This window comes from Ranitomeya variabilis, chromosome 4 (genome assembly GCF_051348905.1).
Source record: "Ranitomeya variabilis isolate aRanVar5 chromosome 4, aRanVar5.hap1, whole genome shotgun sequence".
NCBI lineage: Eukaryota > Metazoa > Chordata > Amphibia > Anura > Dendrobatidae > Ranitomeya > Ranitomeya variabilis.
Window position 1 is genome coordinate 225,604,372 of NC_135235.1, and position 26,634 is coordinate 225,631,005.

The 26,634-nt window shown below is 44.0% G+C and overlaps 1 protein-coding gene across 5 annotated transcripts in view; it reads left to right on the forward strand.

The window, feature by feature from the left end:
• The first annotated feature begins 760 nt into the window (after positions 1–760).
• LOC143770456 (B-cell receptor CD22-like) overlaps positions 761–26,634 on the forward strand; it is a 42,735-nt gene continuing 16,861 nt past the window's right edge. For 3 of the 5 annotated variants that reach the window (XM_077260090.1, XM_077260093.1, XM_077260094.1), the window contains exons 1-4: positions 16,858–16,911; positions 20,275–20,373; positions 20,456–20,824; positions 25,276–25,563. In XM_077260090.1, the coding sequence (XP_077116205.1) occupies positions 20,331–20,373; positions 20,456–20,824; positions 25,276–25,563 (700 nt within the window). In that variant the 5' untranslated portion in view covers positions 16,858–16,911; positions 20,275–20,330. Of the gene's footprint in view, positions 831–16,857; positions 16,912–19,915; positions 20,374–20,455; positions 20,825–25,275; positions 25,564–26,634 lie in introns of those variants that run through there. The other 2 variants (XM_077260091.1, XM_077260092.1) reach the window with 2 other exon arrangements.

The following is a 26,634-nucleotide window of genomic DNA, read 5'->3' on the forward strand; positions in this document are numbered from 1 at the left end:
CAGTCAACAAGGTGCAGTGCTCTCACTAAGTGGGTGAATAATCAATGACAATATAGCAGCTTTCAGTCAACAAGGTGCGGCGCTGTCACTAAGTGTATGAATGATCAATAACAATGCAGCAGCTTTCAGTCAAGAATGTGCAGTGCTCTCATTATGTGGTTGAATGATCAATGACAATGCATCAGCTTTCAGTCAACAAGGTGCGGTGCTCTTACTATGTGGGTGAATGATCAATGACAATGGATCAGCTTTCAGTCAACAAGGTGCAGTGCTCTCACTAAGTGGGTGAATGATCAATGACAATATAGCAGCTTTCAGTCAACAAGGTGCGGCGCTGTCACTAAGTGTATGAATGATCAATAACAGTGCAGCAGCTTTCAGTCAACAAGGTGCGGTGCTCTCACTAGGTGGGTGAATGATCAGTGACAATGCATCAGCTTTCAGTCAACAAGGTGCAGTGCTCTCACTAAGTGGGTGAATGATCAATGAAAATGCAGCAGCTTTCAATCAACATTGTGCAGTGCTCTCACTAAGTAGGTGAATGATCAATGAAAATGCATCAGCTTTCAGTCATCAAGGTGCGGTGCTCTCACTATGTGGGTGAATAATCAATGACAATGCATCAGCTTCAGTCAACAAGGTGTGGTGCCCTCACTAAGTGGGTGAGATGTAAATGAAAACACATCAGTTTTTGTTTTAACTAAAAAAAAATCATTAATTTAAATTACAACAGAGGATATTGTGCATTTCAGGAAACGACCAAGATGCTTCCTGAAATTTCAGATGCAGATAATAGAGTTGTATGTCATTGTACTCGTGGGGCTCAACATGTAAGTAAATACTCATTAATTTTAACCATAGCTCTATGAACTGAATATAAACTACAGATCTACAAGCAGAGATAACGTTGATATTTGGTATATCTGCAACTACTGACCTCTAATATAATGTAATTTCCTGATGTCATACGCTATGTGCTCATTGTTACATATTCATTGTATCTGTCAATGTGCTAAAATTGGCCATGATGATGGGGATCAGAGCTATTTGTCTTAAACATTAAAAAATGATTTATTTTTTTTTAATTGTGCTTGCCTACATTATCAGACAAAAATACGACGGGGAACCAAGCACATGACACTGCAGTACAAAGTGTATCCAAAGGAACAGAAAGAGGAACATTCTATAGTCTATCTTTCTAACTTTAGTTGGGTTAATGTTATCAGACATATAAAATGCTGTATCTAAGGGCAGAAATTGCAAGACTAATTTTTTGCATTCTGAAAAAACACAGGTCACAAGGAAAACCATAAAGTCGTGTAGATTTTGAAAAATTAAGCTCCATTATTTTTGGCCCAAAATTCAAATTTTCTTTTTATCTTAAATTGTAATTTAAAAAAAAAGAATACCGGTTATATACTGTAATATCCAATATTTAAGTTTTTACTCTAAAGTTAAGTATTTTAGAATTTTTCTCCCGCTAATTATATTTGTAGCAAACCTGAAAGCAATGTTGGGTAAATATTGTCAAAAACATAAAAAATAGTTACATTATAAATTATTTTGATTGTATAAAATTTCAGCTCATACTGAGTTTAATGAAAATCAGCAGATATTTAAAAAAATCTGAAATTCTTCTCCTTTTTGATAGAGTTGTTATTCAGTGAAGTTGTTATGAAATAAACCAATATGTGATGTGTTGCAACAAAGATTCTTACAACGATAATGTCTGATAATTAATTCTTTAACTAGTCCCATGTTATTCATGCGTAGGAGACGGGTTGTAAGATGCATGATCCCATTGATATGGAAAATTCTGCAAAGATTTGGTCTTCACAGGTGAAGAAGTTACAATTCAGAGAGATAAGTAAAGATAAAATATTAGGAGCGTATATTTTCTAGTAATATGAGAAAAGGATCTGACCTGTTGCTTAAAGTTGTAATATTTAAATTAACCCCTTAACGACCGCCGATACGCCTTTTAACGGCGGCCGCTAAGGGTACTTAAACCACAGCGCCGTTAATTAATGGCGCTGTGGAAAAAGTGAATAGCACCCCCCAGAGTCGGATTTTCTCTGGGGTCTCGGTTGCCGAGGGTAGCCGAGACCCCAGAGAACATGATTCGGGGGGTTTTTACCGACCCCCGAGTTGCGATCGCCGGTAATTAACCGTTTACCGGCGGTCGCAGCAAAAAAAAAAAAAAAACACGATTTGCCGTTTAATTTCTCTGTCCTCCGATGTGATCGCACATCGGAGGACAGAGAAATGTGGTCCCCGATGGCCCCCAATAGCCCCCCGATACTTACCTACCTCCCCCGGTGCTCCTCGTGGCTCCCGATGGGCGCCGCCATCTTTTTTCCGGGAAAAAATGGCGGGCGCACGCGCAGTGCGCCCGCCGCCCGGCACCCGGAAGATCTTTGGGGTCTCGGCTGCCGGGGGTAGCCGAGACCCCAAAGAACATAATCGGGGTCGGTTTGCACCGACCCCTGTTTTGCGATCGCTGGTAATTAACAGTTTACCGGCGACCGCAAAAAAAAAAAAAAAGCGATCTGTAATTCTCTGTCCTCTGATGTGATCGCACATCAGAAGACAGAGAAATAGGGGGATTCGTCGCACATCAGAAGACAGAGAAATAGGGGGATTCGGGGACCCTATAATACTCACCCGGTGTCCCTGGGTCCTCCTGTGTCTCCTCTTGCCGGCCGACTTCTTCGTCGGGAAAGAAAATGGCGGGCGCATGCGCAGTGCGCCCGCCATCTGCTGCCATCTGCCGGCCGGCAGGAGAAGACGAGTTGGGGCTAAAATTAGGGTTAGGGTTAGGGTTAGGGTTAGAGTTAGGGTTAGAGTTAGGGTTAGGGTTAGGGTTAGAGTTAGGGTTAGGGTTAGAGTTAGGGTTAGAGTTAGGGTTAGAGTTAGGGTTAGGGTTAGGGTTGGGGCTAAATTTAGGGTTAGGGTTAGGGTTAGGGTTAGGCTACTTTCACACTAGCATTTTTGGCTTCCGTCGCAATGCGTCGTTGGAGAAAAAACGCATCCTGCAAAAGTGCTTGCAGGATGCGTTTTTTCTCCATTGGCTTGCATTAGCGACGGATTGCCACATGTCGCATCCGTCGTGCGACGGATGCGTCGTGCTTTGGCGGACCGTCGGCACAAAAAAAGCTACATGTAACTTTTTTGTGTGACGTGTCCGCCATTTCCGACCGCGCATGCGTGGCCGGAACTCCGCCCCCGCCTCCCCGCACCTCACAATGGGGCAGCGGATGCGTTGAAAAAACAGCATCCGCTGCACCCGTTGTGCGGCGCTTACAACGCTAGCGTCGGTACGTCGGCCCGACACACTGCGATGGGCTGAGTACGACGCTAGTGTGAAAGTAGCCTTAGGCTTCTTTCACACTTGCGTCGGTACGGGGAGGTCGCAATGCGTCGGCCCGACGTACCGACGCACGTTGTGAAAATTGTGCACAACGTGGGCAGCGGATGCAGTTTTTCAACGCATCCGCTGCCCAGTCTATGTCCTGGGGAGGAGGGGGCAGAGTTACAGCCACGCATGCGCGGAAATGGCGGACGCGACGTACAAAAAAAAGGTTACATTGAACTTTTTTTGTGACGACGGGGGCTAAAGTTATGGTTAGGGTTGGGGCTAAAGTTAGGGTTAGGGTTGGGGCTAAAGTTAGGGTTAGAGTTGGGATTAGGGTTAGGGTTTGGATTAGGGTTGGGATTAGTGTTACGTTTGGGATTAGGGTTGGGATTAGGGTTAGGGTTGGGATTAGGGTTAGGGGTGTGTTGGATTTAGGGTTTTGATTAGGGTTATGGTTAGGGTTGAGATTAGGGCTGTTTTGGGGTTAGGGTTGTGATTATCGTTAGGGTTGTGATTAGGATTATGGATCGGGCTGAGATTAGGGTTAGGGGTGTGTTGGAGTTAGGGTTGGAGTTATAATTTGGGGGTTTCCACTGTTTAGGTACATCAGGGGGTCTCCAAACACGACAGCCAATTTTGCGCTAAAAAAGTCAAATGGTACTCCCTCCCTTCTGAGCTCTGCCGTGCGCCCAAACAGTGGTTTACCCCCACATATGGGGCATCAGCGTACTCGGGATAAATTGGACAATAACTTTTGGGGTCCAATTTCTCCTGTTACCCTTGTGAAAATAAAAACTTGGGGGCTAAAAATCTTTTTTAATGGAAAAAAAAATATTTTTTTATTTTCACTACTCTGCATTATAAACTTCTGTGAAGCACTTGAGCTTTCAAAGTTCTCACTACATATCTAGATAAGTTCCTTAGGGGGTCTATTTTCCAAAATGGGGTCACTTGTTGGGGGTTTCTACTGTTTAGGTACATCAGGGGCTCTGCAAACGCAACATAACACCCACAGACAATTCTATCAAAGTCTGCATTCCAAAATGGCGCTCCTTCCCTTCCGAGCTCTGCCGTGCGCCCAAACAGTGGTTTACCCCCACATGTGGGGTACCAGCATACTCAGGACAAATTGGACAACAACTTTTGGGGTCCAATTTCTCTTGTTACCCTTGTGAAAATAAAAATTTGGGGGCTAAAAAAATCTTTTTTGTGGGAAAAAAAATATTTTTTATTTTCACTACTCTGCATTATAAACTTCTGTGAAGCACTTGGGCATTCAAAGTTCTCACCACATATCTAGATAAGTTCCTTGGGGGGTCTATTTTCCAAAATGGGGTCACTTGTTGGGGGTTTCTACTGTTTAGGTACATTAGGGGTCTGCAAACGCAACATAACGCCCGCAGACAATTCTATCAAAGTCTGCATTCCAAAATGGTGCTCCTTCCCTTCCGAGCTCTGCCGTGCGCCCAAACAGTGGTTTACCCCCACATATGGGGTACCAGCATACTCAGGACAAATTGGACAACAACTTTTGGGGTCAAATTTCTCTTGTTACCCTTGTGAAAATAAAAACTTGAGGGCTAAAAATCTTTATTGTTAAAAAATATATATTTTTTATTTTCACGACTCTGCATTATAAACTTCTGTGATGCACTTGGGCATTCAAAGTTCTCACTACACATCTAGATAAGTTCCATGGGGGGTCTAGTTTCCAAAATGGGGTCACTTTTGGGGGGTTCCCACTGTTTAGGCACATCAGGGACTCTCCAAACGCGACATGGCATCCGATCTCAATTCCAGCCAATTCTGCATTGAAAAAGTCAAACGGTGCTCCTTCACTTCCAAGCTCTGCGGTGCGCCCAAACAGTGGTTTACCTCCACATATGGGGTATCGATGTACTCAGGAGAAATTGCACAACAACTTTTGTGGTCTAATTTCTCCTGTTACCCTTGTGAAAATAAAAATTTGGGGGCTAAAAAAATCTTTTTTGTGGGAAAAAAAATATTTTTTATTTTCACTACTCTGCATTATAAACTTCTGTGAAGCACTTGGGCATTCAAAGTTCTCACCACATATCTAGATAAGTTCCTTGGGGGGTCTATTTTCCAAAATGGGGTCACTTGTTGGGGGTTTCTACTGTTTAGGTACATTAGGGGTCTGCAAACGCAACATAACGCCCGCAGACAATTCTATCAAAGTCTGCATTCCAAAATGGTGCTCCTTCCCTTCCGAGCTCTGCCGTGCGCCCAAACAGTGGTTTACCCCCACATATGGGGTACCAGCATACTCAGGACAAATTGGACAATAACTTTTGAGGTCCAATTTCTCTTGTTACCCTTGTGAAAATAAAAACTTGGGGGCTAAAAATCTTTATTGTTAAAAAATATATATTTTTTATTTTCACGACTCTGCATTATAAACTTCTGTGATGCACTTGGGCATTCAAAGTTCTCACTACACATCTAGATAAGTTCCTTGGGGGGTCTAGTTTCCAAAATGGGGTCACTTTTGGGGGGTTTCTACTGTTTAGGCACATCAGGGGCTCTCCAAACGCGACATGGCGTCCGATCTCAATTCCAGTCAATTTTGCATTGAAAAGTCAAATGGCGCTCCTTTGCTTCCGAGCTCAGCCATGCGCCCAAACAGTGGTTTACCCCCACATATGGGGTGTCGGCGTACTCAAGACAAATTGTACAACAACTTCTGGGGTCCATTTTCTCCTGTTACCCTTGGTAAAATAAAAATTTGGAGGCAAAAAGATCATTTTTGTAGAAAAAATGCATTTTTTATTTTTTCACGGCTCTACGTTATAAACTTCTGTGAAGCACCTGGGGGTTTAAAGTGCTCACCACACATCTAGATAAGTTCCTTAAGGGGTCTAGTTTCCAAAATGGTGTCATATGTGGGGGGTCTCCACTGTTTAGGCACATCAGCGGCTCTCCAAACGTGACATGGCGTCTGATCTCAATTCCAGCCAATTCTACATTGAAAAAGTAAAACGACACTCCTTCTCTTCCAAGCTCTGCGGTGCGCCCAAACAGTGGTTTATCCCCATATATGGGGTATCGACATACTCAGGAGAAATTGCACAACAACTTTTGTGGTCTAATTTCTCCTGTTACCCTTGTGAAAATAAAAATTTGGGGGCAAAAAGATCATTTTTGTAGAAAAAATGAGATTTTTTATTTTCACGGCTCTACGTTATAAACTTCTGTGAAGCACTTGGGGGTTCAAAGTGCTCACCACACATCTAGATAAGTTCCTTAAGGGGTCTAGTTTCCAAAATGGTATTACTTGTGGGGGGTTTCCACTGTTTAGGCACATCAGGGACTCTCCAAACGCGACATGGCATCTGATCTCAATTCCAGCCAATTCTGCATTGAAAAAGTCAAACGGTGCTCCTTCACTTCCAAGCTCTGCGGTGCGCCCAAACAGTGGTTTACCTCCACATATGGGGTATCGACGTACTCAGGAGAAATTGCACAACAACTTTTGTGGTCTAATTTCTCCTGTTACCCTTTTAAAAATAAGAATTTGTGGGCGAAAAAATCATTTTTGTGAAAACAAATGCGATTTTTTATTTTCACGGCTCTACGTTATAAACTTCTGTGAAGCACTTGGGGGTTCAAAGTGCTCACCACACATCTAGATAAGTTCCTTGGGGGGTCTAGTTTCCAAAATGGTGTCACTTGTGGGGGGTTTCCACTGTTTAGGCACATTAGGGGCTCTCCAAACGCGACATGGCGTCCGATCTCAATTCCAGCCAATTCTGCATTGAAACAGTCAAACGGTGCTCCTTCACTTCCAAGCTCTGCGGTGCGCCCAAACAGTGGGTTACCTCCACATATGGGGTATCGGCGTACTCAGGAAAAATTGCACAACAAAATTTGTGGTTAAATTTTTGTTTTTACACTTGTGAAAATTAAAAAAAATGGTTCTGAAGTAAAATGTTTGCCATTAAAAGTTAAATGTTCATTTTTTTCTTCCACATTGTTTTAGTTCCTGTGAAGTACGTAAAGGATTAATAAACTTCTTGAATGTGGTTTTGAGCAGCTTGAGGGGTGCAGTTTTTAGAATGGTGTCACACTTGGTTATTTTCTATCATATAGACCCCTCAAAATCACTTCAAAGGTGATGTGGTCCCTAAAAAAAACATGGTGTTGTAAAAATGAGAAATTGCTGGTCAACTTTTAACCCTTATAACTCCCTAACAAAAAAAAAAATTGTTTCCAAAATTGTGTTGATGTAAAGTAGACATGTGAGAAATGTTATTTATTAACTATTTTTTGTGACATATCTCTCTGATTTAAGGGCATAAAAATACAAAGTTTGAAAATTGCAAAATTTTAAAAATTTTCGCCATATTTCCATTTTTTTCATAAATAATCGCAAGTAATATCGAAGAAATGTTACCACTAACTTGAAGTACAACATGTCACGAAAAAACAGTCTCAGAATCAGCGGGATCCGATAAAGCGTTCCAGAGTTATAACCTCATAAAGTGACACTGGTCAGAATTGTAAAAATTGGCTCGGTCATTAAGTACCAAATTGGCTCTGTCACTAAGGGGTTAAAACTCTTAACTCACAGACAGGTAGATTCTGCACTTGCCCGGACCAAAAAATATTAAACATCAGTAATAATTAAATAATGAAAAAGCAAAACAGAAGCAATTATTAGTTTTAAGGATAATTCTGACGCAGGAGAGTTGGAGGCGTCTTGTTTCTGTGTGCATATCTTATCTATAGAACAGGATCATAGAACATTGCAACAATACCTGCAGACTTAGGCTTAGGTTTCTTATAGCTGAAACTTAACTTGATTTTATATAGTTATTAGACAGCAAATAGCATAACATATTGACACATTATGGATTATAAATGCTATTTTGAATATTTTCTTTATCACTGTTCATCAGAAAACAACACCTTTTTGATCAAACTACCATATCATTTTGTTTGCAAAATGTTATTTATTGACATATCTGTTTGCTAAAATAGGCTTAGGTGCTTTCTGTAAACTTTTCTAAAATATTATGATAAATTAGATTTTCTTTACTAAATTAACTTGTGTATCAAATTACATTCTTTGGGACACAAATTTACAATTATAGTAAAAGTCCAGTGTAGTTTCTCTTGCATAAATTATTGTGATATTCTGACTTTCTGTCTAGTTTCCTGTAGCTTCTGTAGACTTACAGCATATACTCTAGTATAAGCCGAGGCACCTACTTTTGCCACGGAAAACTGGGTAAGCTTATTGACTCGAGTATAAGCTGGGTATGCATTATCCCCCTTATCCCTGTCCTGCTATGCACGGCTCCCCCGTCCTGTCCTGGTATGTGTCTCGCCCTGTCATGCCCTGGTATGTGGCTCCCCCGTCCTGTCCTGGTATTTGGCTCCCCCTGTCATGCCCTGGTATGTGGCTCCCCCGTCCTGTCCTGGTATGTGGCTCCCCCTGTCATGCCCTGGTATGTGGCTCCCCCTGTCATGCCCTGGTATGTGGCTCCTCCATCCTGTCCTGGTATGTGGCTCCCCCTGTCATGCCCTTGTATGGGCATGACAGGACCTGTCCTGGTATGTGGCTCCCCTGTCATGTCCTAGTATGTGGCTCCCCCTGTCCTGGTATGTGTGGCTCCCCCTGCCCTGTCCTGCTTTGCGTGACTCCCCCTTTCCTAGTATTTGGCTCCCTCATCCTGTCTTGGTATATGGCTACCCTCGTCCTGTCCTGGTATGTGGCTCTCCCTGTTATAAGCATGGCTCCCCGGTCCTGCATTGCTCAGCTCCCCCGGTCCACAATGTTCAGCTCCCCTGTCCTGCATTGCTCAGCTCCCCCGGTCCACAATGTTCAGCTCCCCTGGTCCTGCATTGCTCAGCTCCTCCAGTCCCACATTGCTCAGCTCCCTAGGTCCCGTATTGCTCAGCTCCCCCGGTCCACATGGCTCGGCTCCCCTGTCCTGTATGGCTCAGCTGCCCTGTCCCCTATGGCTCGGCTCCCCCATGCCATGGTTGTATGCATGGCTCACATTCAGGGGTGGATTAAGGGTAGCCAGGGCCCCAGGCTGTTCAGATGCTGTGGGTCCCCCAGTCATGTGACGGGGTCATCATATACCTGAACCAGATTATTCCAGAAAAATAGTTGCTGAGTGAAACTCCACTTCTCACCGATCACACATTAACAGTTCCCATCACCAGATCACACACATAGCCAGCAGCTTTTGTTTTGGCCAAAATATTTTTGAAGCCGCCACCATAACACGGTAGACACTTTTGGCCGGGCCCTACTCGACTCTAACCTATTAAATATTTGTTATAATATGCAATACAATTTAGGTATATTTTTATTTATTTTTCAATTTTTAAAATGACCAATAATATTACATACAAGGAACAAATACCGCTACACCATGTCCAGACCACATATTACCACCATAGTGATGAAATAATATCACATACAAGGAACAAATACCACCGCACCATGACCAGACCACATACTACCACCAGTGACTGAATAATGTCACATACAAGGAACAAACACCACCACACCATGACCAGACCACATATTACCACCACGAAGTGACCAAATAGCACATACAAGGGACAAATACCGCAACACCATGTCCAGACCACATATTACCACCATATAGTGACTGAATACTACAATACTGATCAGTAATAAAAAAAATACTATCACCATAAGTGCCATTATACACAGGAGATCTGTACTTAGTATGCAGTGTCTGTGTACAGGTAATACAGTGATCACTGGTGATATTATACATAGGAGCTCTGTATATATTGTATAGGTAACACAGTGATCACTTGTGAAATTATACACAGGACCTAGTATAGGTAACACACTGACTCACCAGTGACGTCTCTAGGTGAATTCCTTCATCTTTGTTTTTCATCTTTCATTCAGCACAGATTGCCATCACTTCTTCCAGCCAGGACTTGTCTCTGCAGGAAATAACACAGTTATCTCAAGCTCCGATTGCAGAACACATTACTTAATTTTTCCCAACTTCTACATTATACCACATGAAGAAAAAAAGGCGACATAGTATCACTCTACACAGTAACAGGACCGCCCCTCTATTTAAAACAGTGTACTCAAAAAATAAAATAAATACATCACTGCAGTAATAATATCCCTTAATTAGCCCCTATGGTAATAATATTCGCCATCCTAGCCCCCGTGTGTCTCATTCCTGGCGTCAGCCATATGTTCTCCCATCCTGCCCTAATGAGTATCCATCCTGCCCCATATGATCTCCCCATCCTGCCCCATCAGTCTCCATCGTATCCATCCTGCCCCATGATCCTGCCCCATCTGTCCCCAATCCTGCCCCCAGTGTCTCCAATCATGCCCCCATGTCTTTCATCCTGCCCTGTGTCTCCAATCATGCCCGTATCTCCATTCTAGCCCCTATGTCTCCAATCATGCCCCCATGTCTGCAATCCTGCCCCATGTCTCCAATCATACCCCTGTGTCTCCATTCTGCCCCATCTGTCTCCAACCCTGCCACATCTGTCTCCAATCCTGCCCCCAGTGTCTCCAATCATGCCCCAATGTCTTTCATCCTGCCACGTCTCCAATCATGCCTGTATCTCCATTCTGCCCCCTATGTCTCCAATCATACCCCCTGTGTCTCCATTCTGCCCCATCTGTCTCCAACCCTGCCCCATCTGTCTCCAATCCTGCCCCCAGTGTCGCCAAACATTCCACCATGTCTTTCATCCTGCCCTGTGTCTCCAACCATGCCCATATCTCCATTCTACCCTCTATGTCTCCATTCATGCCCCCATGTCTGCAATCCTGCCTTGTGTCTCCAATCATGCCCCTGTCTCTCCATTCTGCCCCATCTGTCTCCAATCCTGCCCATCTGTCTCCAATCCTGCCCCCAGTGTCTCCAGTCATGCCCCCAGTTTCTCCAGTCATGCCCCCATGTCTTTCATCCTGCCCCCTGTGTCTCCAATCATGCCCTGTATCTCAATTCTGCCCCCTGTGTCTCGCATTCTGCCCCCATATTCAGCATTCTGCCCCAATGTCCAGCATTCTTCCCCCATGTCCAGCATTCTGCCCCCGTGTCCAGCATTCTGTCCCCGCATCCAGCATTCTGCCCCCGTGTTCAGCATTCTGCCCCAGGGTCCAGCATTCTGTCCCCATATCCAGCATTCTGTCCCCATGTCCAGCATTCCACCCCCCGGTTCCAGCATTCTGTCCCTGCGTCCAGCATTCTGCCCCCCGTGTTCAGCATTCTGCCCCAGTGTCCAGCATTCTGTCCCCATGTCCAGCATTCTGTCCCCATGTCCAGCATTCCGCCCCCGTGTCCAGCATTCTGTCCCCATGTCCAGCATTCTGTCCCCTGCATCCAGCATTCTGCCCCGTGTCCAGCATTCTGTCCCCATGTCCAGCATTCTGCCCTCGTGTCTCACAGTCTGCCCCCATGTCCAGCATTCAGCCCCGTGTCCAGCATTCTGCCCGTGTCCAGCATTCTACCCCCGTGTCCAGCATTTTCCTCCTGTGTCCAGGATTCTGTCCCCCATGTCCAGCATTCTGTCCTCATGTCTCACAGTCTGCCCCGGGACCCCCGGATCGCCGCTCTCAATAAAAAAATTTCTTACCTGGCCATGCTCCTGTGGCAAAGCTCCCTCCATGCAGCTGAAGCGTGCACTCACCAGTGACTGACAATGACGTCAGACGCCAGCGACGTGCACACTACGGCTGACGTCAGCTGTCAGCCTCTGATAAGCAGGTGGCTGTTAACTATTGATGTGCGGGCTCGGGCCCGCACGTCAATAGCGTTAAACTGCCGCAGTGCTGCTAAGGGCCTGGTTTAGCCTGCCAGTAGGAGCCCGGTGAGCAGATGAGATGGGACCCAATGTGGGCCCCCTCTGCCCATCGGGCCCCATACGCCAGTCAGGGCAGTATTGCCCTGATGGCGGCCCTGAGGTCAATTTGGGCGGTAGCCCAGGGCCCCCCCACACCACTGGGCCCTGGGCTACCACCCAGATTGACCTTATTATAATCCACCACTGCTCACATTGCCCCCCCCTCCCCATCATAATCACGCTCCTCACGCCTGTATCTCCTTCCCTGCATCTCCTTTGTCCAATGTCAGCGGCTCTCCTCTCCTCTGCTCAGCGGTCACGTGGTACTACTCATTAAGGTAATGAATATGCGCTCCACACCTATGGGAGTGGAGATGCGTCCATATGCATTACCTTAATGAGCAGTACCACGTAACCTTTCAGCACAGGAGAGGAGAGCCACCAGTGCGGGGACCGCGGAGATGCAGGAATGGAGATGCAGGAAGGGTGAGTATGATCTCTTCTGTTAGCCTGTGGCTGCAGCTGCAGCTGTCATTGTGCCACAGCCGCCGGCTCCTGTCACTCGCTGCTCTGCCGCCCCCTCCCCCGCTGGCTTTTTGGACCATGACACGTGTATAAGCTGAAGGGGGGGTGCGTTTTCAGCACTAAAAAATTGTGCTGAAAATCTCAGCTTATACACATGTATATTCAGTAATTATTTTCAGGCTTTTTGTTTCCAGTTAACTTTGCCAAGTTTTAAATATTGGACCTTGTATTTGGGAGGTAGAGACACTGTTAGTGACCAAAGACTAAACTGCTACCATTTTTGATGCGAGATTAATAGTATTAGTATTCACAGGTGTAATATACTGGTATATACAGTGCCTTGCGAAAGTATTCAGCCCCCTGGAACTTTTCAACTTTTTCCCACATATCATGCTTCAAACATAAAGATACCAAATGTAAATTTTTGGTGAAGAATCAACAACAAGTGGAACACAATTATGAAGTTGAACGAAATTTATTGGTTATTTTATATTTTTGTTTAAATTCAAAAACTGAAAAGTGGGGCGTGCAATATTATTTGGCCCCTTTACTTTCAGTGCAGCAAAATCACTCCAGAAGTTCATTGTGGATCTCTGAATGAGCCAATGTTGTCCTAAATGCCTAATGATGATAAATATAATCCACCTGTGTGTAATCAAGTCTCCGTATAAATGCACCTGCTCTGTGATAGTCTCAGGGTTCTGTTTGAAGCACAGAGTGTATCATGAAGACCAAGGAACACAACAGGCAGGTCTGTGATACTGTTGTGGAGAAGTTTAAAACCAGATTTGGATACAAAATGATTTCCAAAACTTTGACCATCCCAAGGAGCACTGTGCAAGCGACCATATTGACATGGAAGGAGTATCATACCACTGCAAATCTACCAAGACCCGGCCGTCCCTCTACACTTTCATCTCAAACAAGGAGAAGACTGATCAGAGATGCAGCCAAGAGGCCCATGATCACTCTGGATGAACTGTAGAGATCTACAGCTGAGGTGGGACAGTCTGTCCATAGGACAACAATCAGTCGTACACTGCACAAATCTGGCCTTTATGGAAGAGTGGCAAGAAGAAAGCCATTTCTCAAAGATATCCATAAAAAATGTCATTTAAAGTTTGCAACAAGCCACCTGGGAGACACACCAAACATGTGGAAGAAGGTGCTCTGGCCAGATGAAATAAAAAGCAAACTTTTTGGCAACAATGCTAAATGATATGTTTGGCGTAAAGGCAAGACAGCTCATCACCCTAAACACACCATCCCCACTGTCAAACATGGTGGTGGCAACATCATGGTCTGGGCCTGCTTTGCTTCAGCAGGGACAGGGAAGATGGTTAAAATTGATGGGAAGATGGATGAAGCCAAATACAGGACCATTCTTGAAGAAAGCCTGTTTGAGTCTGAAAAAACGTGAGACTGGGATGGAGATTTGTCTTCCAACAATGATCCCAAACATAAAGCAAAATCTACAATGGAATGGTTCAGAAATAAATGTATCCAGGTGTTAGAATGGCCAAGTCAGAGTCCAGACCTCAATCCAATCGAGAATCTGTGGAAAGAGCTGAAAACTGCTGTTCACAAACGATCTCCATCAAACCTCACTGAGCTCGAGCTGTTTGCCAAGGAGAAATGGGCAAGAATTTCAGTCTCTCGATGTACAAAACTGATAGAGACATGCCCCAAGCGACTTGTAATCGCATCAAAAGGTGGCGCAACAAAGTATTAAGCTAAAGGGGCCGAATAATTTTGCACGCCCCACTTTTAAGTTTTTGAATTTCCACAAAAACTTAAAATAACCAATACATTTCGTTCAACTTCACAATTGTGTTCCACTTGTTGATGATTCTTCACCAAAAATTTGCATTTGGTATCTTTATGTTTGAAGCATGATATGTGGGAAAAGGTTGAAAAGTTCCAGGGACCCGAATACTTTCGCAAGGCACTGTATATATAAATCATTTCCAAGTGGCACTCTTTAGTAAATGGTGCTCATGTCTAGGGATGGCGTCCCACATCAAACAGCACGATAAATACTGCACTTACTTAGAAACATAAATTTGCAGAATTTATTTCATGTTCTTCAGCATATAAAGTCAAAGGTAACACTTTTCAGCTTGAGCACTAGCCTTCTTGAAACATGTTTGACACATTTGGCACATTTCGTCTTCAGCACACGTGAAACGCATCACATTTGACTGTATATGCTGAATATGAAATAAGGAAGGGGGCATACACTTTTTCACACAACTTGGTATACAAAAGGATGCATAATTTAATTTAATTTTATTTCTGTTAACTTTTCTAAAACACAAAATGCAAAATGGTGAAAACATTACTTTTTATTGCTTTTTTGGTGCATAGTGCACTGTGTAAGACAAAGGGTTTGGGGCCTTAGTCTGTAAAAGATTTGATTGCAGGTTACGTAAGAGAAAGAGTTTTTTGAGTGCACACATTTTCTTATTTCAGGAGACAATGTTTAAGACCTTGAATTTTGAGCAATTACATTTAGAGACCTAAGAAGGATATTAAAGGGAATCTGTCACCCCATTTTTCGCCTATAAGCTGCGGCCACCGTCATCAGGGGCTTATCTACAGCATTCTGAAATTCTGTAGATAAGCCCCTGATGTAACCTGAAAGAGAAGAAAAACAAGTTATATTATACTCATCCAGGGGTGATCCCGCTGCAGTCTGGTCAAATGGGCATCGCGGTCTGGAGTGGTGCCTCCCATTTTCATACGATGACATCCTCTTCTTGTCTTCCTGCCGTGGCTCCTGCGCAGGTGTACTTTATCTGCCCTGTTGAGGACAGAGCAAAGTACTGCAGTGTGCAGGCGCTGGGCCTCTCTGACCTTTACGGCGCCTGTGCACTGCAGTACTTTGATCTGCCCTCAACAGGGCAGATAAAGTACGCCTGCGCAGGAGCCACGACAGCAAGCAAAGAAGACAACGTCATCATATGAAAATGGGAGGCGCCGGACCCGGACCTGCGATGCCCATCAGACCGGACTGCACCGGGACCGCCCCTGGGTGACTATAATATAACTTAATTTTCCTATCTTTCAGGATACATCCGGGGCTTATTTACAGCATTACAGAATCCTCTAGATACGCCCCTGATGGCTGTGTCCACAGCTTATAGGCCAAAAATGGGGTGACAGTTTCCCTTTAAAACTCTTTGGGATAACAGGAAAAACTTTGTTAAGGATTAATGATAAAAGGCAAGAGGGAGGTCATCATCAAATGCTTCCATGATATAAGACCAACAACTATAAGACCTTGAATTCTTTAGAGTTTGTCTATTTTTTTTGTTAAATATTTTCTTAGTGAGTGTATATAAGGATGGAGACAATTTTAGGCATATTAAAGGAAGAGGACAAAACACCAATGATCTAAGAAGTAAAGGGAAGAGATGGCTGAGAAAAAAGAGATTGGAACCCGAATACATATTTGAGAACAAATACATATTGAGGAAGTGAGTTACTTTCAACAGGTTGCAAGCTATATAAAACTTTAAAATGTGCAGTGGAGAAGATTCACGAATATTTGACGAAAAGGTTTTAAAAATGTTATTTGTTAAATGTATACCGTATTTTTCGGACTATAAGATGCACTTTTGTTCCCCAAAATTTTTGTGGAAAGTGGGGGGTGCGTCTTATAATCCGAATCTGTGTGCTGTGCTGTGCTGTAGAGGAGGGGGGAGGCTCTGGAATGGTGTCAGGGGGCTGGGGTGGGCTGCTTGCGGGCTGCTGAGAGAGCAGGAGGTTCTGTGCTCCCGCTCATTAGCCTCATGTAATATTCACTGCACCTGCTGTCCATCACCTCGATGCTGAACCTGTGCTGAGTTGAGCAGCGAATATTACATGTGCCTGCACTCTCCCCCCCACTCCCATCATGGATATGGCCCCCGGTCATTCTTATATGCCCACCCCTATGCTGCTGGCAGGCACATGCTTCCCCCTCCCTGTGCTGCGGGCAGGCACATGATAAAATAACAAACACATAGCTCACCTTTCCCTGATGGCTCCGTGCTCACAGCTCCTCGGTTGCTTCCTGTGTCTGTGCTGACATCCGATCATGTGATCGGCACAGCACAGTGATGACATCACTGTGTGCCCAGGTCACATGATCAAATGCCTGGGAAACAGGAAGCGCAACCAAGGAGCTGTGAGCACGGAGCCATCAGTGAAAGGTGAGTTAAGTGTTTGCTATTTTATCATGTGCCTGCCAGCAAAACATGAGGGGGATGTGTCTGCCAGCAGCACGGGGGGGGGGGCATGTGCCTGCCTGCAGCAGCGGTGGAAGCATGTGCCTGCCAGCAGCAGGGGGGTGGCATGTGCCTGCCAGCAGCACAGGGGGCATGTGTCTGCCAGCAGTACGGGGGGGCATATGCCAATCAGCAGCACAGGGGGGGCATGTGTCTACCAGCAGCATGGGGGGGATGTGTCTGCCAGCAGTACGGGGGGGCATGTGCCTGCCAGCAGTACAGGGGGGCATGTGTCTGCCAGCAGCAGGGGAGGTGGCATGTGCCTGCCAGCAGCAGAGGGGGGGAAGCATGTGTCTGCCAGCAGCAGGGGGGTGGAATATGCCTGCCACAGCAGAGGGGGAGAAGCATGTGTCTGCCAGCAGAACAGGGGGGGCATGTGTCTGCCAGCAGCACAGGGGGGCATGTGTCTGCCAGCAGCACAGGGGGATGTGCCTGCCAGCAGCACAGGGGGGCATGTGTCTGCCAGCTGCAGAGGGGAGCATGTGTCTGCCAGCAGCATAGGGGGGCATGTGTCTGCTAGCAGCACAGGGGGGCATGTGTCTGTCAGCAGCACAGGGGGGCATGTGTCTGCCAGCAGCACAGGGGGCATGTGTCTGCCAGCAGCACAGGGGGGCATGTGTCTGCCAGCAGCACAGGAGGGGCATTTGTCTGCCAGCAGCACAGGGGGCATGTGCCTGCCAGCAGCACAGGGGGGCATGTGTCTGCCAGCAGCACAGGGGGGCACGTGTCTGCCAGCAGCACAGGGGGCATATAGTGACCGGGGGGGCCTGTACCTGCCAGCAGCACTGGGGGGCATATAGTGACCGGGGGCTGTACCTGTCAGCAGCACAGGGGGGCATATTGTGACTGGGGGGCATGTGCCTGCCAGAAGCACAGGGGAGCATGTCCCTGCCAGCACAAGGGGGCATATTGTGACCGGGGGCATGTGCCTGCCAGCACATGGGGGCATATAGTGACCCAGGAGGGGCATGTGCCAGCCAGCAGCAAAGGGGGCATATAGTGACCCAGGGGGGGCATGTGTCTGCCAGCAGTACAGGGGGGCATATAGTGACCAGGGGGGCATGTGCCTGACAGCAGCACAGGGGGCATGTGCCAGCACAAGGTTGGGGGTTATATAGATAGCAGGATGAGGGACATATGATTTGTAAGACAGACACTGGCATTATAAGACAGACCCCCATTTAACATAAAAAATTATTTTTTTCTCTTTTTCTTCACCAAATTTGGGGGGTGCGTCTTATAATCAGGTGCGTCTTATAGTCCGAAAAATACGGTATTTACATATAATTTTAAATCAGATTTACATTATTTCTACATCACCTGAATCTTACAATTTCACCATTGGCCACAGGGGATTATTTAGGCTCTAACTTCCTGATGTTTCAGGAAACAAAACATGTACAGTACATTAGTCACAATTAACAGACTTTGACCCTAACTGAAGCAATGGATACATGAAGAAAATGAACTTATAGCCTTCCGGTTGCCGTTCACTTTTAGTCATTGGGGAGTGTAAGGAGCAGTTACAGTCACTGCTCATTATGAATCGTGGCTGGAATCACTTCCATTCATTAAGTTCATTTTCTTAAAGTTGCACCCAGGATTTAAATTTGTAGATTAACCCTATGTTTCCAAACATATAGCATTTATGGACATTGGCAATTCCCTTTAACCCCTTCACCCCCGGAGCTTTTTCCGTTTTTTCGTTTTCGTTTTTCGCTCCCCTCCTTCCCAGAGCCATAACTTTTTTATTTTTCTGTCAATATGGCCATGTCAGGGCTTATTTTTTGCGGGACGAGATGTACTTTTGAACGATACCATTGGTATTACCATGCCGTGTAAAAAAAATTGGAAAAAAATTCCAAGTGTGATGAAATTGCAAAAAAAGTGCAATCTCACAATTGTTTTTTGTTTGGCTTTTTTGCTAGGTTCACCAAATGCTAAAACTAACCTGCCATTATGATTCTCCAGGTCATTATGAGTTCATAGACACCAAACATGTCTAGGTTATTTTTTATCTAAGTGGTGGAAAAAAATTCCAAAGTTTGCAAAAAAAAAAAAAGAAAAATTGCGCGATTTTCTGATATGCGTAGCGTCTCCAATTTTCGTGATCTTGGGTCAGGTGAGGGCTTATTTTTTGCGTGCCAATCTGTCGTTTTTAATGATACCATTTTGGTGTAGATACGTTTTTTTGATCGCCCGTTATTGCATTTTAATGCAATGTCGCGGCGAACAAAAAAACGTAATTTTGCCGTTTTTATTTTTTTTCTCACTACGCCATTTAGCGGTCAGGTTAATCCTTTGTTTTATTGATAGATCGGGCGATTCTGTATGCGGCTATACCAAATATGTGTATGTTTGTTTTTTTTTCAGTTGTTTTATTTTGATTGGGACGAAAGGGGGGTGAAACTTTTATATATTTTTTATTTTTTTTATATTTTTAAACACTTTTTTTAATTTTGGCATGCTTCAATAGCCTCCATAGGAGGTTAGAAGCATGCACAACTCGATCGGCTCTGCTACACAGAGGTGAAGTACAGATCACCTCTATGTAGCAGAAATCCAGGTGTGCTTTGAACGCCGACCACAGGGTGGCGCTCAAAGCAATCGGCCATCAACAACCATAGAGGTCTCAACGAGACCTCTGGTTGTTATGGCAATGCACCGCTGACCCCCGATCATGTGACTGGGGTCAGCAGTGTGAGCAGCTCCGGCCGCGCGGCCGGGAGCGCTAGTTAAATGCCACTGTCAGCACTTGACGGCGGCATTTAACTAGTTACTGTGCGCTGGCGGATCGCGATTCCGCCCGCGCTCATTGCGCGCACATGTCAGCTGTACATAACAGCTGACATGTCGCGGCTTTCAGGTGGGCTCACCGCCGGAGCCCACCTCAAAGCAGGGGATCTGCTAGCTGACGTACTATTGGCAGAAAGGGGTTAAAGCATTTGAGGGTAAATGCATTAAGATTGATCATTTTATGCAGCTTTACATGAACACTCAATCCTTACACTATGGCTGGTCCAAATAACTAAAGCAATTGTTACCATCCACCTCTCGTGTCTCCCCTTTTCCTCATAGTTTGTAAGCTTACGAGCAGGGCCCTCATTCCTCCTGGTATCTATTTTGAACTGTGATTTCTGTTATGCTATAATGTCTATTGTCTGTACAATTCCCCTCTATAATTTGTAAAGCGCTGCGGAATATGTTGGCACTATATAAATAAAATTATTATTATTATTATTATTATTATTTTAATGACATTAACACATTTTTGTATCTATTTTACAGTTTCCAAGTACCATCCCTGTTTTTTCTGTTTTAGTCACTGATTAGCACAATCCAGAATGGATCCTATGAAGCAGATTTATCTTCTCCTCATCTGTCATGGTAAATATTCTCATAATTACAGAATAATCCGATATAATGAGATTCTGTGACTCCGTCCTCATGTTCTGCTCATTGTTTCCAGGCTTCTATCTGGGTTCTGTATGTCAGCGATGGACGTTCCCTTCTAGAATTACTGCTCTGATTGGCTCCTGTGTGGAGATTCCTTGCACTTATCATCCTGCCAGGAGATCAGGACCGGCCAGCGCTGTATGGTACTTATATCATTCAAGAGATTATATACGGATCCTAAACACCAAGGATTCATCTTCTTCTATAAGGATAAGTTATAAAGGTCGGACCTCACTGGTGCCAGGAGATAACAGCTGCACCCTGCGGATAGATCCTGTGAGGAGAGAAGATGGTGACAAACATTATTATCCTGGGATTGCAGAAGATATAACAATAAATGCAGCTGATGAACATAAAGAATATGTTTATCTCTCGCTCATAGGTAAGTACATAAAATGGCCAATACCAAGAACCAGTGGAAATCTTCAGATTAGTTGTGTCATTATATTCAATGATAAAATGTGGTTTTATAATATTTTCTGCTAGTGTGTGTATTCATATAAGTGGTGAGGTGGAAAGCAGTAAATACCACATTGAACTGTTCTGTTTCAGTTAGGTAGGTTGTAAATAAAAGACCACATACATGATAGATAGCCTTGACGGTCGCAACTTAGCATCATCCAGGTTGAAAACTATTTATCCTCCAGACATGGATCACTGCGTGGGACAGAACGACTGACAGGTGAGGGATATTGTTGTTTTTTAATTTTAGTTTTGTTACAGGAGACGAGGGCTTCAGTGGAATAGGCGTTAGGTGAGTATAGCTGTGTTGCTATTTTTAAATAAAAATTGATTCTCTGATTTGTTTTATTTCTAATAGAAGACTTTATTCTGGCTGTGTCTTTATTTCCAATATAACTATAGGATTAGTAATGGATGGGTGTCTGATAGACGCCTCACCATTACTAATCTGTGGGTTTGATGTCACTGGACAATACAAAGGGGACATTAACCTCACAAATATGAATCCCACTTGCCAGCACTACAGGGTATGTTGGAAGAGCCGGCAAATCTAATAGATGTGCCTTTTCTGGGCAGCTGTGGGCAGCTATTTTTAGGCTGAGGGGGCAATGCCCATGGTCCCTTACTTGCCTGAGAATATCAGCCCCCAGCTATCTGCTTTAGCAAGTCTGGTTGTCAAAAATGGGGGGATACCATGCCATTTTTAAAAATGATTTATTGAAATAATTAAAAAAAATCAGCGTGGGGAACCCTCTATTCTTGATAACCAGCCTTGCTGAAGCGGACAGTTGAAGGTTGCAGTCCCCAGTTGTGAGTTTTGCCTGGCTGGTTATCAAAAATATAGGGGAACCCAAGCTGGTTTTGTTTTTAAATTACTTATTTATAGGGCAGGCACCGGCTGATGAATACTCCCATCAGCATCCTATTACTTTCGAAGTAATTAGCGGCAGCAGGCATCTGCTGATGTAAGCAGTAGTCCCATCAGCTGACACCAGTGACCGGAGGTAAATTTTATACATCCGATCACAACTGCGGGCTCACGCTGTCATTTGACAGTGTGGGAACTGCAGCTGTCTGACTGGAAGTAATGTTTTTACTGACGATCAGAAGAGGTGTTCGCCGTGCTGTCAGGCACATGACAGCATGATAAACACCCAGTGCTCTGGGAGCCAAACCTGAACAGTATCACGGACTTCCTGGTGAAGTCCGTGTTCGGCGTCCGTGCCCGAATAGCAGGTGTTCAGTATGAATGCTGAACTTTACTGTTCAAGTTCACCCATCTCTATTTTTAATTCATATTTTTGCTAATAGCTTTATGTAAATTTAGCTCAATGGCAACCGTTTCTCAAGGATGTGTCAGAGGCTGCAGACCATTGCACTGCATCTGGCTGCAGAGGGTCTCAGCAGTTTGCTTTGCAGACTTCTGCCTGGTCCTTTTGATGCCACCTCCCACGGCTCTAATGGTCACACCTGGATCTGGATGTTTATAACTCCCAACTTCCTGTTTGGAGATGTAGGTGATATTTTCTATTTGCACTTCCCTGTTGAGGCTTGGAGCTGCAGCACTTGGATAGCATCCTCTTTGGAGTTTGAAGGACGACAGTGTTTCTCTCTGAGTCTACTCAAGCTAAGTTTCCCCTTGTTTTGCATATGCTAGCTGTCTTTAGTGTTAGTGGGATTCAACCAGCATTGACCTCTTCCTTCCGCAAGCAGGGCTTATCGCTAGGGTGTGTCAAGGACTAGGTATCCTGCTCGGCCATAGGTGTGGAACCAATTTAGGGTCTCTTAAGGCAGACAGGATGATGTTAGATCTGCCTAGGGATCTCCACTCCCTGCTTCCCTAGTGTTGGGCCACCTTCCCCTTATCCCTTTGTGTTACACTTAATCTGTCCTACACTGTGTGTGAGGGTATGTGCACACGTCCAGATTTCTTGCAGAAATTTCCTGAAGAAAACCGGAAATTTTCTGCAAGAAATCCGCATTTTTTTTTTGCGTTTTTTTTCCGGTTTTTTTTCGCGTTTTTTTTAGCATTCTGCAAGCGTAATTAGCTTGCAGAATGCTAAAGTTTTCCAAGCGATCTGTAGCATCTCTTGGAAAACTGACTGACAAGTTGGTCACACTTGTCAAACATAGCATTTGACAAGTGTGACCAACTTTTTACTATAGATGCTGCTTTTGCAGCATCTATAGTAAAAGATAGAATGTTTAAAAATAATAAAAAAAATAAAAAAAATGCTTATACTCACCCGCAGACAGCTGATCTCCTCACCGGCGTCCGTTCCGTATAGATGGTGTGTGCGCGCAGGACCTTCCATGACGTCGCGGTCACGTGAGCGGTCACATGACCGGTCTCGACCAATCACAAGACGGCGACGTCATCGGCAGGTCCTTCACCGCACACCAGCTACAGGAACCGAAGCGACAGCGTGCAGTGGAGAGGCGGGAAGACATCGCAGGTGAGTATAGGACTATTTTTTATTTTAATTCTTTTTTTTTTTACCAATTATATGGTGCCCAGTCCGTGGAGGAGAGTCTCCTCTTCTCCACCCTGGGTACCAACCGCACATAATCTGCTTACTTCCCGCATGGTGGGCACAGCCCCGTGCGGGAAGTAAGCAGATCAATGGACTCCTAGGTGTGCGGAATCCCCTGCAATTCCGCATTTTAATGAACATGTTGCTTTTTTTTCCGCAATGCAATTTTTTCGCGGAAAAAAAGGCTACATTTGCACAAAAAATGCGGAATACACTGAAAATAATGGGAGGCATATGTAAGCGGTTTTTTCACGTTTTTATCACGTTTTTATAACGAAAAAACGCGAAAAAAACGCGAAAAATACTGAACGTGTGCACATGGCCTGACACTGTCTTTGTTTACTCATGCACTTAACATTTACAAGATATGCCATAAATTTCAGCTTTAGGATCTTCCCCTTTAATGTAAATTAGGGTCTCCCAATTCTCACTTACCACATTGCCCATATACTTCACTAAAGATGCGATTGCATAATTTTGCTTTTACAGTCTCCTAGTTTCCCAGCACATGCAACTTTGATGTGGCCTGTGGCCATACATTGGTTAAGAGGGGATAAGAAAAAGACAGATAAAAACTTTCCTTTTAGACTGTGTTTGGGTCTTGGGATTAAATCCCAACACAGATAATATCTACAATAGTTATGTATGTTATTGATGTGTTTGGTGCATTTTCTTCCATGCTCCAAAGACATACTGAAACTGAACTTTTCATGTTTCCTCTCTCTACTAAATTACATGTACCCAATATAGCAATTTCCTTGAATGGTTCAACCATAACTCTCAGCAGCATGTTTTGGGGTCATATTTGACCCAAAACTTTCCTTTATTCCCAGTATTCGATCACTCACTCAATCATGTCACCTACTTCTGAGAAAACATCTCCAGAATTCGACCTTTTCTCAGCTTTGAAATAGCAAAAACTCTTACTGTTGCTCTGATTCATTGTCCTCTGGACTCTTGCAACATTCCACTGATCAGTCTCCCTCTTACCAAACTTTTCTGTCTCCGTCTTTTCCATCTCCAGTCTGTCCTGAGTTCGGAAGCTAGAAATATATTTTCCATTCCAATTTGGGTACACCTTGTCATAGTGAAATGGTGTTATGCTTTTTAATTTTATAAAATGTGTGTACTAAGTACCCTATGCTATTTATATGCACTATTGCTTTTACTTACATATAGTAAAGTATGTGTCCATTTTGTTTCTATCTTGGGTTTGTCTGTTTAGCAGCCGGTGTTAGCATTCACCTATTTTGCATTCGTACCAACTTGTACTCCAGTTCATTTTTTTGGGTTAGGATTATATTCCTGTCCAGCTGCTACACCTTGTGGCAGTCATTTCACTGCTTACCCATCGGCTACAGAGTACAGCACAAACTCATCGTTGTCACCCACAAAACCCTCCACAGTACTATACTGGCCTACATCTCCTCCATCATATCTGTCTATCACCTTTCCTATGCTCTCCGTTCTGTAACTGATCTAAGACTAACATCCTCCATAATCCAAAACTCACACATCCATCTCCAAGACTTCACTTGTGATGCCCAATTTTTTGGATTGCACTATCTTAGACGATCCGACTAATACCTAGGTCCATACTGTGTGCATGTTCCCTCAATAAAGATGCCATTTTAAGTTACCACAGAACTCCTCCAGCTGAATGTCCAGAAGAAAAAGTAGAACTTTATTCTAAGATGTTTAAATAGAAAAATGACATCCAAACCCTTCCAGCAGTAACATGTAAACTGCACTGTGACCCCGGAATCAATGGTACCGGTAGGATCAGGATGAACAGGAATGAATAATAGCATCTGATTCTTAAATTAAAATTCCACAGGTGCAAATGAAATTCAGCTTTTTGGACCCAATATCATGACTGAAGGAGAAGCCACCCTCATACGATGTACAATAGTACATACGTGCCGATCCAGTCCTCCTTCACTACAATGGAACAAGCCGGGTCAAGCTCAAAATCAGTCGGTGGAGATTTCAGAAGGATCCTGGAGAGAAGCATCAAATCTTACATATATTCCTTCATATGTGGATGATGGGACTACTATCCAGTGCACGGCTACGTATCATAATGGACGAAAAGCTGAGGTATCAGGAACGCTGAACATCAACTGTACGTATTATATGCAGCTGTGTACTATTAACATTGTATCTTACATTAATTTACAAACTGAATGCACCAAATTTAGCATCCATCTTGCTCTTTTCATTCCTTATCCGCTTCAAGACCGCCCACTGTACATAAATGTCGGCCCTTGTTGGGCTCCGTACAGCGCCAACGTTTATGAGCGGGCGGTGTATTGCATTGTATGAGTCCAGTGATCAAACAAATAAAAATTGAAGTCCTATATAAGGACTAAGTAAAAAAGTTAAAAAAAAGTTACAAATGGTTTAAAACTCTTAAAAAAAAATCACAAAATAAATAAAAAAAGAAAATATTAAACCAATAAATACATATATTTTTGTAAAAACAAAAAAGTACACATATTTGGTATTGCTGCATCCGGAACGAGACGACCTATAAAACTGTCACACTTGTTAACTCCTTCAGTGTACATCGTAAAAAAAAGCTAAAAAAAAACCAGAGCAAAAACCTTTGCTTTTTCATCATGCCGCCAAACAAAAAGTAGAATAAAAAGCGATCAAATAGTCAAATCGCAATAAAAGTGATAGCAATGAACACGTCATCTTGTCCTGCAAAAATTTAAAAAAGTTATAGCTCTCAGAATAAAGCGATGAAAAAACAATTATTTTTCTATAAAAAAGTGTTTATTGTCATAAAGCGGTAAAACAGAAAAATGTATAAATATGGGAAATAGGACAAAAAGATGATTCAGAAAAGTACAAAGTCACCTGCAATGATTACAAAAAATATTTTTTTGTAGACCTGTGGTATTTGTGACACCAATAATAACTAATTTAAGTGTGCATCAGGGCTAGAGCGTAGGCAGAGTCTCAACTTCCTGCTCTAAGCCAGAGAAACCAAAGAAAGACCTGCCACCCACAAGGCACCCCAAAGCACAAACAGTCTGTCTCTATGATGAGGAACATGTCTATGCTTTGGGGTGGTCTGTAGTGAGGTCTTTCTTTGCTCTCTCTGGCTTAGAGCATGAAGATAAGACTCTGCCTACAGTCCCGCTCCAGAGCATGAGCATCTCATTAGTTGAAAACTTCTAACACTGAT